Source organism: Stegostoma tigrinum, chromosome 26, assembly GCF_030684315.1.
Source record: "Stegostoma tigrinum isolate sSteTig4 chromosome 26, sSteTig4.hap1, whole genome shotgun sequence".
NCBI classification, from domain to species: Eukaryota; Metazoa; Chordata; class Chondrichthyes; order Orectolobiformes; family Stegostomatidae; genus Stegostoma; species Stegostoma tigrinum.
In genome coordinates this window covers 40,659,450-40,671,039 of record NC_081379.1, presented here as the reverse complement: position 1 = coordinate 40,671,039, position 11,590 = coordinate 40,659,450, and the positions used below count along the sequence as shown (strand labels likewise).

At 50.4% G+C, this 11,590-nt stretch overlaps 1 protein-coding gene across 1 annotated transcript in view; it reads left to right on the top strand.

Moving 5' to 3' along the window:
- The window catches only part of LOC125464317 (uncharacterized), a 289,781-nt gene extending 280,379 nt beyond the window's left edge, over positions 1-9,402 (top strand). The window contains exon 4 of the mRNA XM_059654840.1: positions 9,247-9,402. Coding sequence (XP_059510823.1) covers positions 9,247-9,328 — 82 coding nt within the window. The 3' untranslated portion in view covers positions 9,329-9,402. The remainder of the gene's footprint in view (positions 1-9,246) is intronic.
- Positions 9,403-11,590: the final 2,188 nt, after the last annotated feature.

Sequence of the window (11,590 nt, the reverse complement as noted above, 5' to 3'; positions counted from 1 at the left end):
ATGTTCTAAACCCTGGAACATCCAGCAACCATTCCTGCCCCTGAGAAACCCATGTCTGTGTTATGGCCACAACATCATAGCACCAGGTACTGATCCATGCTCTAAGTTCATCACTTTTATTCCTGATACTCCTTGCGTTAAAGCAAACACACTTTAACTGATCCCTTGGTTCCTTCCCAGGAAAATCCTTCCCACTAGCTGTTCTACCTCTTGCTCACCTGCATCAACTCTCACCTCCGGTATACAGCTCAGGTTCCCACCCCGCTGCCATACTAGTTTAAACCCTCTGGAACTACTCCAGCAAACCTTCCACCCGGGATATTGGTCCCCTTCCAGTTTAGATGTAACCCATCCTTCTTGTACAGGTCCCACCTTCCCCAGAAGGCATCCCAATTATCTACATATTTGAAGCCCTCCCTCCTACACCAGCTGCGCAGCCACGTGTTAAGCTGCGCCCGCTCTCTGTGCCTCACCTCGTTATCACCTGGCACCAGTAGTAAACTAGAGAACACTACTCTGTTCGTCCTGCTTTGCAGCTTCCATCCTAACTCCCTGAAATCACTTTTTATATCCTCAATCCTTTTTCTGGCTATATCATTAGTGCCAATATGTAACACGATTTCTGGCTGTTCGCCCTCCCCTTTTAGAACCTTATACACCCGATCGGAGACGTCCCGGACCCTGGCACCAGGGAGGCAACATACCTTCCGGGAATCCCGATCCTGACCACAAAATCTCCTGTCGATTCCCCTAACTATAGAGTCCCCTACCACGAGTACTTTTCTATTCTGCCCTCTTCCCTTCTTTGCCACAGTGTCAGGCTCAGCGCCTTATTAAACCAATTTTAAAAGCAGACTGATCAAAACTTGAAAAATCCTCAGCCTAAATGCCTTGTAATCTCAAATTCTCCAACATTTGAAGTTCCTACTATCCTGGAAGAACTCTATGCTGGGATATGCTCAATGTTCTGGAACCAATATCAGGGAATTCCTACAGTGTGGAAACAGGCTTTTCGGCCCGACAAGTCCACACCAAACCTCACAGCATCCCAGCCAGACCTTTAACCCTCCTAATGTACCCCTCCCTGAATACAACAAGCAATTTAGCATAGCCAGTCCACCTAACCTGCACATCTTTGGACTGTGGGAGGAAACCCATGCAGACATGGGGAGAATGTGCAAACTCCACACAAGCAGTCGTCCAAGGGTAGAATCGAACCCGGGTCAGAGTGCTGTGAGGCAGCAGTGCTAACCACTGAGCCACCATGCCACCAAAAAGCTTTCTCTCAGTACTTCCACCCAACTTTCTCTAAATATGCTTGTTCCAAGGTAAACGTTAATCTCTCCTTTTCTGCATGTTCAGCACTTGCTCTGAATGTTATCGCCTCATCCCTGGTACATGCTGCACCTTCCCCCCAACACCCTCCCTGAATATTCACACAGGGCATCAGAAGTCAAAGAAAATCACCTGCCAACGCTACCTCATTACAAATAGCATTTCAGAAAAAAATGCTATCGAAGTATTCACTAATTTTGAATTTGATGATGATGACTTGGATGTATTGAACGATAGATTTTGAGAACACTGAGCCAGGAAAGGTTATGACATAGGCAAGGCATGTTTTTCAACTGAGTGCAAGAGCAATCAAACAGGTGTGCATGTGGCTGCTTCATTTTTCTCAAGTCGAGGCCTGTGAGTTTAATCAGATTACTGACTCACTGATGTGGGACACAATTGCAAATGACCAAGTCAGTGGCTTATTACGCCGAAAGCCAATTCCCACATTAGCCAGACCAATAGATATTTGCACATCTCACAAAATGAGCCAGAGTTAAATAAAAATACTACATCAAGATGCAGAAATGCCTGTCCACAAAGTGCATTCTTGCTGTCAGAACTCTACATGCTTTTCAGCACCTGAGACATGTTCTGCTCAGGGCCTGGCACAAGATCTCAGTCTTTCCCTGGCATTTTTGCAGTTTGATGTTTCAACTAGAACCTAATGTCTCACAGTGCTGTTGTCTTGCCTGGTTGTTTATCACAGGCATAAGCCAGGCAGCTTAGCATTGTTATTACCAGCAGTCAGTCAAGGGCTGGTCAGCAGCTGTGGCAACAAATGCATTTGTTTCAAACAAATGGTCACATCTCAAATTCTCAGGGAAACAGTTCTCAGTCAGGGCAAGGGAGACAGGATTCAGTCACGAGATCCTGACATAGCATTTCCAAGGAATCATTCGATATCAGCCCAGGGACTTTGACACTGTCAGCCAGCCATTTGGGGCTAATCTGGATCAGGGAATCTGTATCACTACAGTACAGCAAAGTGGCCACACTCACCACTAATTACACTCTCAAAATGCTCTATGTGTGTGTGTATGTTTGTGTATGTGTGTGTGTGTGTGTGTGTGTGTGTGTATCCCTCTGTGTGTGTGTGTGTGTCTGAGAGTGGATCCCTGTATGTGTGTGTTTGTGTGTGTGTGTGTGTGTGTGTGTGTGGATCCGTGTATGTGTGTTTGTGGATCCCTCTGTGTGTGTGTGTGTGTGTGTGTGTGTGTGTGTATCCCTCTGTGTGTGTGTGTGTGTATCCGTGTGTGTGTGTGTATCCCTCTGTGTGTGTGTGTGTGTGTATCCCTGTGTGTGTGTGTGTGTGGATCCCTGTGTGTGTGTGTGTGTGTGTGGATCCCTGTGTGTATGTGTGTGTGGGGGGGATCCCTCTGCGTGTGTGTGTGTGTGTGTGTGTGTGTGTGTGTGTGAGAGAGAGAGTGTGTGTGTGAGAGTGTGTGTGGATCCGTGTGTGTGTGTGAGTGTGTGTGTGTGTGTGGATCCCTCTATGTGTGTGTGTGGATCCCGGTGTGTGTGTGTGTGTGTGTGTGTGTGTATCTGTGTGTGTGTAAGTGTGTTTGTGTGTGTGTATGTGTATGTGGATCCCTGTGCATGTGTGTGTATCCCTGTGTGTGTGTGTGTGTGTGTGTGTGTGAGAGTGTGTTTGTGTGTGTGTGGATCCCTGTGTGTGTGTGTGTGTGTGTGTGTGTGTGTGTGTATCCCTGTGTGTGTGTGGATCCGTGTATGTGTGTGTGTGTTTGTGGATCCCTGTGTGTGTGTGTGTGTGTGTGTGTGTGTGAGAGAGAGAGAGAGAGAGCGTGGATCCCTCTGTGTGTGTGTTTGGATCCTGGTGTGTGTGGAACCCTCTGTGTGTGTGTGTGTGTGTGTGTGGATCCCTGCGTGTGTGTGTGTGTGTGTGTATCCCTGTGTGTGTGTGTGTGTGTGTGTGTGTGGATCCCTGTGTGTGTGTGTGTGTGTGTGTGAGAGAGAGACAGTGGATCCCTCTGTGTGTGTGTGTGTGTGGATGCCTCTCTCTGTGTGTATATGGGTGTGTGTGTGTGTGTGTGTGTGTGAGAGAGAGAGAGAGAGGATCCCTCTGTGTGTGTGTGTATGTGTGTGTGTGTGTGGATCCCTCTGTGTGTGTGTGTGTGTGTGTGTGTGTGAGAGAGAGAGAGAGAGAGTGTGTGGATCCGTGTGTGTGTGTATGTGTGTGTGAGAGAGAGAGTGGATCCCTGTGTATGTGTGTGTGTGTGTGTGGATCCGTGTATGTGTGTGTGTGTTTGTGGATCCCTGTGTGTGTGATTCTGTGTGTGTGTGTGTGTGTGTGTGTGTGTGTGTGTGTGAGAGAGAGAGAGAGAGAGAGAGAGAGAGTGGATCCCTCTGTGTGTGTGTGTGTGTGTATCCCTCTGTGTCTGTGTGTGTGTCTGAGAGGGGATCCCTCTGTGTGTGTGTGTGTGAGAGAGAGAGAGAGAGGATCCGTCTGTGTGTGTGTGTGTGTGTGTGTGTGTATCCCTTTGCGTGAGTGTGTGTTTGTGTGTGTGTGCATTTATCCCTCTGTGTGTGTGAGAGAGAGAGTGGATCCCTGTGTGTGTGTGTGTGTGGATCCCTGTGGGTGTGTGTGTGTGTTTGTGTGTGTGCATCCCTGTGTGTGTGTGTGTGTGTGTGTGTGAGAGAGAGAGAGAGAGTGGATCGCTGTGTGTGTGTGTGTGTGTGTGTGTGTGTGGATCCCAGTGTGTGTGTGTGGATCCCAGTGTGTGTGTGTGTGTGTGTGTATCCCTCTGTGTGTGTGTGTGTGTGTGTGTGTGTATCCGTGTGTGTGTGTGGATCCCTATGTGTGTGTGTGTGTGTGTCTGTGTATGTGTGTGTTTGGATCCCTGTCTGTGAGTGTGCGTGTGTGTGTCTGTCTGTGTCTGTGTGTGTATGGAAACCTGTGTGTGTGTGTATGGTTCCGTATGTGTATGTGTGTGTGTTGATCTCTGTGTGTGTGTGTCTGTGTGTGTGTGTGTAGACCCCTGACTGTGTCTGTGTGGATCCCTGTCTGTGTCTGTGCCTGTGTCTTAGTCTGTGTGTGTGTGGATCCCCATGTGTGTCTGTGGAACCCTGTGCCTGTGTGTGTATGCCTGTGTGTGTGCCAGTGTGCACGCATGCGCGCGCGTTTGTGTGTGTGTGTGTGTGTGTGTGTGTGGATCCCTGTGTGTGTGTGCGTGAATCTCTGTGTGTGTGTATCCGTGTGTGTGTGTGTATCCCTGTGTGTGTGTGTGTGTGTGTGTGTGTGTGGATCCCTGTGTGTGTGTGTGTGTGTGTCTGGATCCCTATGTGTGTGTGTGGATCCCTGTGTGTGTGTGTGTGTGGAACCCTCTGTGTGTGTGTGGATCTGTGTGTGTGTGTATCCCTGTGTGTGTATGTATCTCTGTGTGTGTGGATCCCTCTGTGTGTGTGTGTGGATCTCTGTGTGTGTGTATCCGTGTGTGTGTGTGGATCCCTGTGTGTGTGTGTGTGTGTGTGGATCCCTGTGTGTGTGTGTGTGTGTGTGTGTCTGGATCCCTGTGTGTGTGTGTGGATCCCTGTGTGTGTGTGTGTGTGTGGAACCCTCTGTGTGTGTGTGGATCTGTGTGTGTGTGTATCCCTGTGTGTGTGTATGTATCTCTGTGTGTGTGGATCCCTCTGTGTGTGTGTGTGGATCTCTGTGTGCGTGGATCCCTCTGTGTGTGTGTGTGTGAATGTGGATCCCTGTGTGTGTGTGAGAGAAAGTGTGGAACCCTGTGTGAGTGTGGATCTCTGTGTTTGTGTGTGTGTGTGTGAGTGTGTGTGGATGCCTGTGTGTCTGTGGATCCCTGTGTGTGGATTCTTCGGTGTGTGTGTGAGTGGTTCCCTCTGTGTGTGTGTGTGTGTATGTGTCTGTGTGTCTGTGGAACCCTCTGTGTGTGTGTGGATCTCTGTGTGTGTGTATCCCTGTGTGTGTGTATGTGTCTCTGTGTGCGTGGATCCCTCTGTGTGTGTGTGTGTGAATGTGGATCCCTGTGTGTGTGTGAGAGAAAGTGTGGAACCCTGTTTGTGTGTGTGTGTGTGTGTGTGTGGATCCCTGTGTTTGTGTGTGTGTGTCTGTGTGTGTGTGTGTGTCTGTGTATGTATGTGTGTGTGTGTGTGTGTGTGTGTGTGGTTCCCTGTGTGTGTGTGTGTGTGTGTGTGTGTGTCTGGATCCCTGTGTGTGTGTGGAGGAGAATGTGTGTGTGAATGTGGATCCCTGTGTGTGTGAGAGAGAGAGTGTGGATCCCTGTGTCTGTGTGTGTGTGTGTGAGTGAGGATCTCTGTGTTTGTGTGTGTCTGTGTGTGTGTGGATCCCCGTGTTTGTGTGTGTCTGTGTGTGTGTGGATCCCCGTGTGTGTTTGTGTCTGTGGATCCCTGCGCCTGTGTGCGTGCCAGTGTGCGCGCGCGCGCATGCGCGTGTGTGCCTGTGTGTGTGTATGTGTGTATGTGTGTGTGTGTGTGTGTGTTTAAGGTAGGCTGGATCCAAGCGAAAGAACACATCCACACACCAAAAGGAAACAAGGACCCTCGCCTCATTTGTTTTGCTTTATGTTCGGAATGGGGTGACGGCGTCCGTTTTTAAAAAGAATACAATTTTAGACTCAGAATGATCAAACACAAGTCGAATGTAAGCCTTAGCTGAATTTGGAAATTAAAAGGCGTAAATGTAGCGTTGTTTGTGCGTGAGCCCGTTGCTGTTACTCGCGCTCGAATGCAGCCAGGAAATGGGAATTCCGGGATGTTTCCCGAATGGTAACTTCGTTGTTCCTGCTGCCCAGCGTCAGGCGCCTGCGGCTCTGTCAGTGTTGTGCTCCTGTGGGCACGGGTCGAGCAGTGCAATATTGAAAGAGCGTCAGTGGTCTGACAACAGTCGCCCGGGTGCTGCGTGTGCTTAAAAATCTACAACCAGCCGAGGAATGGGAGCCGGGTCCCGTATCCATGAGAACAGCGTCAGGCGTGTTCCATCTGGAGAAGGTAATGTAATAAACTGGAGCAGGGTACTAACAGCGGACTCAAGTGCACATTCCCAGACATTGCAGCGACTAGCGGCTGTGCTGCAGGTGGGAGCAACGAGTCTATTAAACGTTATTTTCATGATTTCACCCAACTCTTTGTTCACCTGCCTTTCCGCCCTGGATGTGAGAAGCCTCTTCGCATGACCGCTGGCCCCCGATTTATTCCCCCAGATACGTTGGATCTAACCGCGTCGAAAACGAGCGGTCGGCTCCCGTTGGTCCCGGCCAACGCGGCTACCTCTCAGGCCAACACCGAAACGCCTGGTGGGATCCTGCCGTGCTGAAAGTCGGCTGATACCCTTGTCCTAAAGGGCAGCTGCACTTCCAGGAGCGTCGGGTGTCAAGGGCGTTGTGGGAGGTGCTAATCAAATGAAACAGTTTGGCGAGGGGGGAGGCGCGGTGGGTGTTGTTTGTGTGTGTGTGTGTGTGTGTGTGTCATCTCGTTAATAAGTAGCATCTGTGTGGTTCCCGAGTTTCCTAAATATTGTCAGTCACTGGAATGTCGATGCAGAACCGGTATATTAGCAGAGAGATGGAATTTCAGAATTTTTTTTAGAAAAGAGCCTCAACAGGATTACTAAGCAGGGAGGGACGGCTTTAGTGGTATGAGTGAGAGGACAGTCAGGAATTTGTCCTCCTAAGCATTGGGGGGGCGGGTGTTCTGGATTGGTGACTCCCTCCCAAGGGGGAGTTGTACGGGTGAAGTGACTCTCACTTTGGGTGAAAGGTTGACTAGGGATTGTGTGAGGGCGGTGTCTGAAGCGCAAGGGCATTCATATCCATTCGTTATCCGCTCACTGCTGTAAATAGCCTTCAGCCGCTTCGCTGCTTTATCCAACATCACCATCCCGAGGTGAGGCTCGAATGCACATCTCCCGTTGCAGAGCCTGGCTCGCTAATTATTCCAAAACCCTCTCCCCCGTACCTGTTCTGCCACCTTGACCAAACAGCTTCCATTTCCCACTCCTTCAGTGTCCGTCACCTATTGCTTGTCCACCATTTCCAGCTCTATTCCCCATACCTCCGTTCCACCCCATTTCCTCCCCCATCCCTCCAGTCCGCCCCTGCTACCCTAATTCTCCCAGCCCCCTGGTCCCTTGTCCCCCTCATGTTACAGCTGCCTCCAGTCAGGGACCAGGCCAACAGGAATGATTAGGGACCCCAGTCGAACACCCCCTTTCCTCACGGCCCGGAACACTTTTCCTTCCAGCGGAGCTGCTGCCCCTCGGCCTTAGCTCATATCCCACGCGTCTGGGCAGCGCCTGCGGCGGCACGAAGTGATCGAATACACCGCGGCCTTTCTCCACAAACCTATGGCCTCTCCTGTTACAATGTCACCCACCATTCGACAGCTTTGCCCCAGTCTCTGCGCCACTGTATCGCGGAGATTCACATCCCCCTAGAACCCAGTTAATATATATATAAATAAAGAAAAAAGCAGGCCGTTCGGTTTTATTAAATCTGTGTCGGGCCTTTGAGTTGAACCAACCGCTCCCCTTCGATCTTCCCCAATCCCGGCTCTGCAAATCTGTAATCATTGCCAACAGGAGGCCATTGGATAAAGACATGCTTCCACCAGCATCTGAAGCTGCGTTTTCCTGGTCATCATGAACAGCCCACTGCTCTTATCCTTTCAAAAAAAAACTCCCGCTGTTTTATTTTAGCCAGTTAACCCTAAATATCTCTCCCGGCAGCTCCTATTTTGACACAGTGAGCGCCTCCTGTCGTAATCTCCCGATTCACACCTCGAACGCCTTGCACGATGTTTGTTTAAACACTCCATGCAAAATCTCCCCTCTACCGGGCAGAATACAATCTGAGATTCTTTCCCAGTTGATTCACCATTCCAGTGAATCCACGCAGCCCCCTCTCAAACCCCGACCGGTACATTGGCACCGGGGACCTAATCCGTGATTTCGAGACGTGCAACCGTACGCCTTTTGCTTCTGCTGTCATCCTGAGGGAAGGCTCCCGTCTTACAACCTGTAAAGACCGCAGTTGCATCCTCCCTCCTGCATTTAATCACCTCTCGCACACAAAAACGGAGAATTGTACGATTGGGCGGGTTTTGGAGAGGAATTTATAATCCACCTTTCGGAGTACCGGAGTGAGTGACATGCGCAGTGTTATTAATAGGGACAAGGGCTTGCCTCAGGGTCCCATTCAGTCGCTCTATGCGATGCAATCCCACTTTAAGCGTGGACAGAAGGTAACAAAATGTTTTTCTTTGACACTCGGCGCATGAATATTTCCTCAAGCCACTAACTAACACGGACAAACGCAGGTTAAAATCCTCACAACGAAATTGGTTTCTAAATGCCCCTCGATGGAACCGTGAATGGTTGGGTTATTTGCTGAGACTTCCCCTCTCGTTGTATTTCTGGCAGGTTTGGTTACAGAATTACACCCGGGGCGTTTCTCGTCGGCAGCGACAAGCGTGAGGAATGTGCAGTCTCTGTCCGACTGCCTTTGGGGACAGTAACGTTCTGCCAGGCTAAACCTAAACCCGCCCAATTACTGTTCAGGAAGGATGCAGAGGAAAGTGGCCGATCTTGTTTATCTGATCCGCTTACACCAAATCGATTGGTTGGTCGGTGTTATCGAGGAATGGCCACATGAGTGTAACATCGAGCCCTGCACCAATAGGGTCAGGATCCTCGACATTGTGTCCCCTGCTCTTGGCCTGTCGCCAGCGCTGCTCTCCTCCATGGTTTTTGTTTGGCTTCCCGCTGCTAACACGTTGGAAGAATTTCAGGTTAAAACGCAGAATTTGGCGAGCCTTGTACAGCGCCCGGGAGCTGCGGACCACCTCTCCGCCCCAAGCATGGGGTGTCATTTTTCCAGTACTGCAGCCAGATGATCACCTTGTTTTGCATTTAAGGATGTTTAACCGATGGGATGCGGCGCCTTGGGTTTTCGATCGACCTTCCGAAGTGATCCGTTCGGCCTCACACCCGATGTAAACAGACGGAACTGTTGTTATCACCACCACCCTTTGCTCCGCTGTCTCGGGGTAAATAAACTGGCGTGAACTAAACAGCAGTGGGTGTATTGTCTTCCGTCTTTTGATCCCACCCCTGTTTTAGGTTGATTTTTAAAACAAGGTTCCAGTTACAAGGTGTATTTACACCACATTCGTCCAGATCAACAGTGAGCGTGGTAGCCACAAGACCATGATTTTCCCTGGAGCGCCCGAGGCTGAGGGCTGACTTTGCAGAGCTTTATAAAAGCACAAGGGGCATGGGTAGGGGTGAAAAGCCCAGTTCTTTTCCCCAGGGCTTTAGAGACCAAAACTAGAGGGTTAAGGTGACAGGAGAAGGATTTAAATGGGGCAACATTTTCACACAGATGGTGGTGCGTGCATGGAATGAGCTGCCAGAGGAAGTGGTGGAGGCTGGTACAGTTACAACATTTAAAAAGCACCTGGATGGGGACATGAACAGGAAGGGTTTAGAGGGATATGGACCAAACGCTGGCAAATGGGACTATATAGATTGAGGAAATCTGGTCGGTGTGGACAAGGTTGGACCGAGGGGTCTGTTTCCATGCTGTACATTTCTCTGGCTAATTTAGAAGTTTGAGGCTAGCTTTTATCTACAGTTAACATTCCAGCTGTAATGCAGTGAATCTCTCCAAGTTGACACATGCATGAGCCAGAATATGTTTTTTATTCATTCATGGGATGTGGGCGTCGCTGGCCAGGCAGTATTTATTGCACAGACGGCAGTAAAGAGTCAACCCCATTGCATCAGCCAATGTTCAACGTTAGACTTTTAATTCCACATTTTTGTGGAATTCAAATTTTACCATCTGCAGTGACGGGATTCGAACCTGGGTTCATGGAATATAGGATAATTAAATGTGAGGCTGGATGAACACAGCAGGCCCAGCAGCATCTCAGGAGCACAAAAGCTGACATTTCGGGCCTAGACCCTTCATCAGAGAGGGGGATGGGGAGAGGGAGTTGGAATAAATAGGGAGAGAGGGGGAGGCGGACCGAAGATGGAGAGTAAAGAAGATAGGTGGAGAGGAGAGTATAGGTGGGGAGGGGATAGGTCAGTCCAGGGAAGACGGACAGGTCAAGGAGGTGGGATGAGGTTAGTAGGTAGGAGATGGAGGTGAGGCTTGAGGTGGGAGAAGGGATGGGTGAGAGGAAGAACAGGTTAGGGAGGCAGAGACAGGTTGGACTGGTTTTGGGATGCAGTGGGTGGAGGGGAAGAGCTGGGCTGGTTGTGTGGTGCAGTAGGGGGAGGGGACGAGCTGGGCTGGTTTTGGGATGCGGTGGGGGAAGGGGAGATTTTGAAGCTGGTGAAGTCCACATTGATACCATTAGGCTGCAGGGTTCCCAAGTGGAATATGAGTTGCTGTTCCTGCAACCTTCGGGTGGCATCGTTGTGGCACTGCAGGAGGCCCATGATGGACATGTCATCTAAAGAATGGGAGGGGGAGTTAAAATGGTTTGCGACTGGGAGGTGCAGTTGTTTATTGCGAACCAAGCGGAGGTGTTCTGCAAAGCGGTTCCCAAGCCTCCGCTTGGTTTCCCCAATGTAGAGGAAGCCACACCGGGTACAGTGGATGCAGTATACCACATTGGCAGATGTGCAGGTGAACCTCTGCTTAATGTGGAAAGTCATCTTGGGGCCTAGGATAGGGGTGAGGGAGGAGGTGTGGGGGCAAGTGTAGCATTTCCTGCGGTTGCAGGGGAAGGTGCCGGGTGTGGTGGGGTTGGAGGGCAGTGTGGAGCGAACAAGGGAGTCACGGAGAGAGTGGTCTCTCCGGAAAGCAGACAGGTGTGGGGATGGAAAAATGTCTTGGGTGGTGGGGTCGGATTGTAGATGGCGGAAGTGTCGGAGGATGCTGCGTTGTATCCGGAGGTTGGTAGGGTGGTGTGTGAGAACGAGGGGGATCCTCTTTCGGCGGTTGTGGTGGGGGTGGGGTGAGAGGGATGTGTTGCGGGAAATGCGGGAGACGCGGTCAAGGGCGTTCTCGACCACTGTGGGGGGAAAGTGGCGGTCCTTGAAGAACTTGGACATCTGGGATGTGCGGGAGTGGAATGCCTCATCCTGGGAGCAGATGCGGCGGAGGCGGAGGAATTGGGGATAGGGGATGGAATTTTTGCAGGAGGGTGGGTGGGAGGAGGTGTATTCTAGGTAGCTGTGGAAGTCGGTGGGCTTGAAATGGACATCAGTTACAAGCTGGTTGCCTGAGATGGAGACTGAGAGATC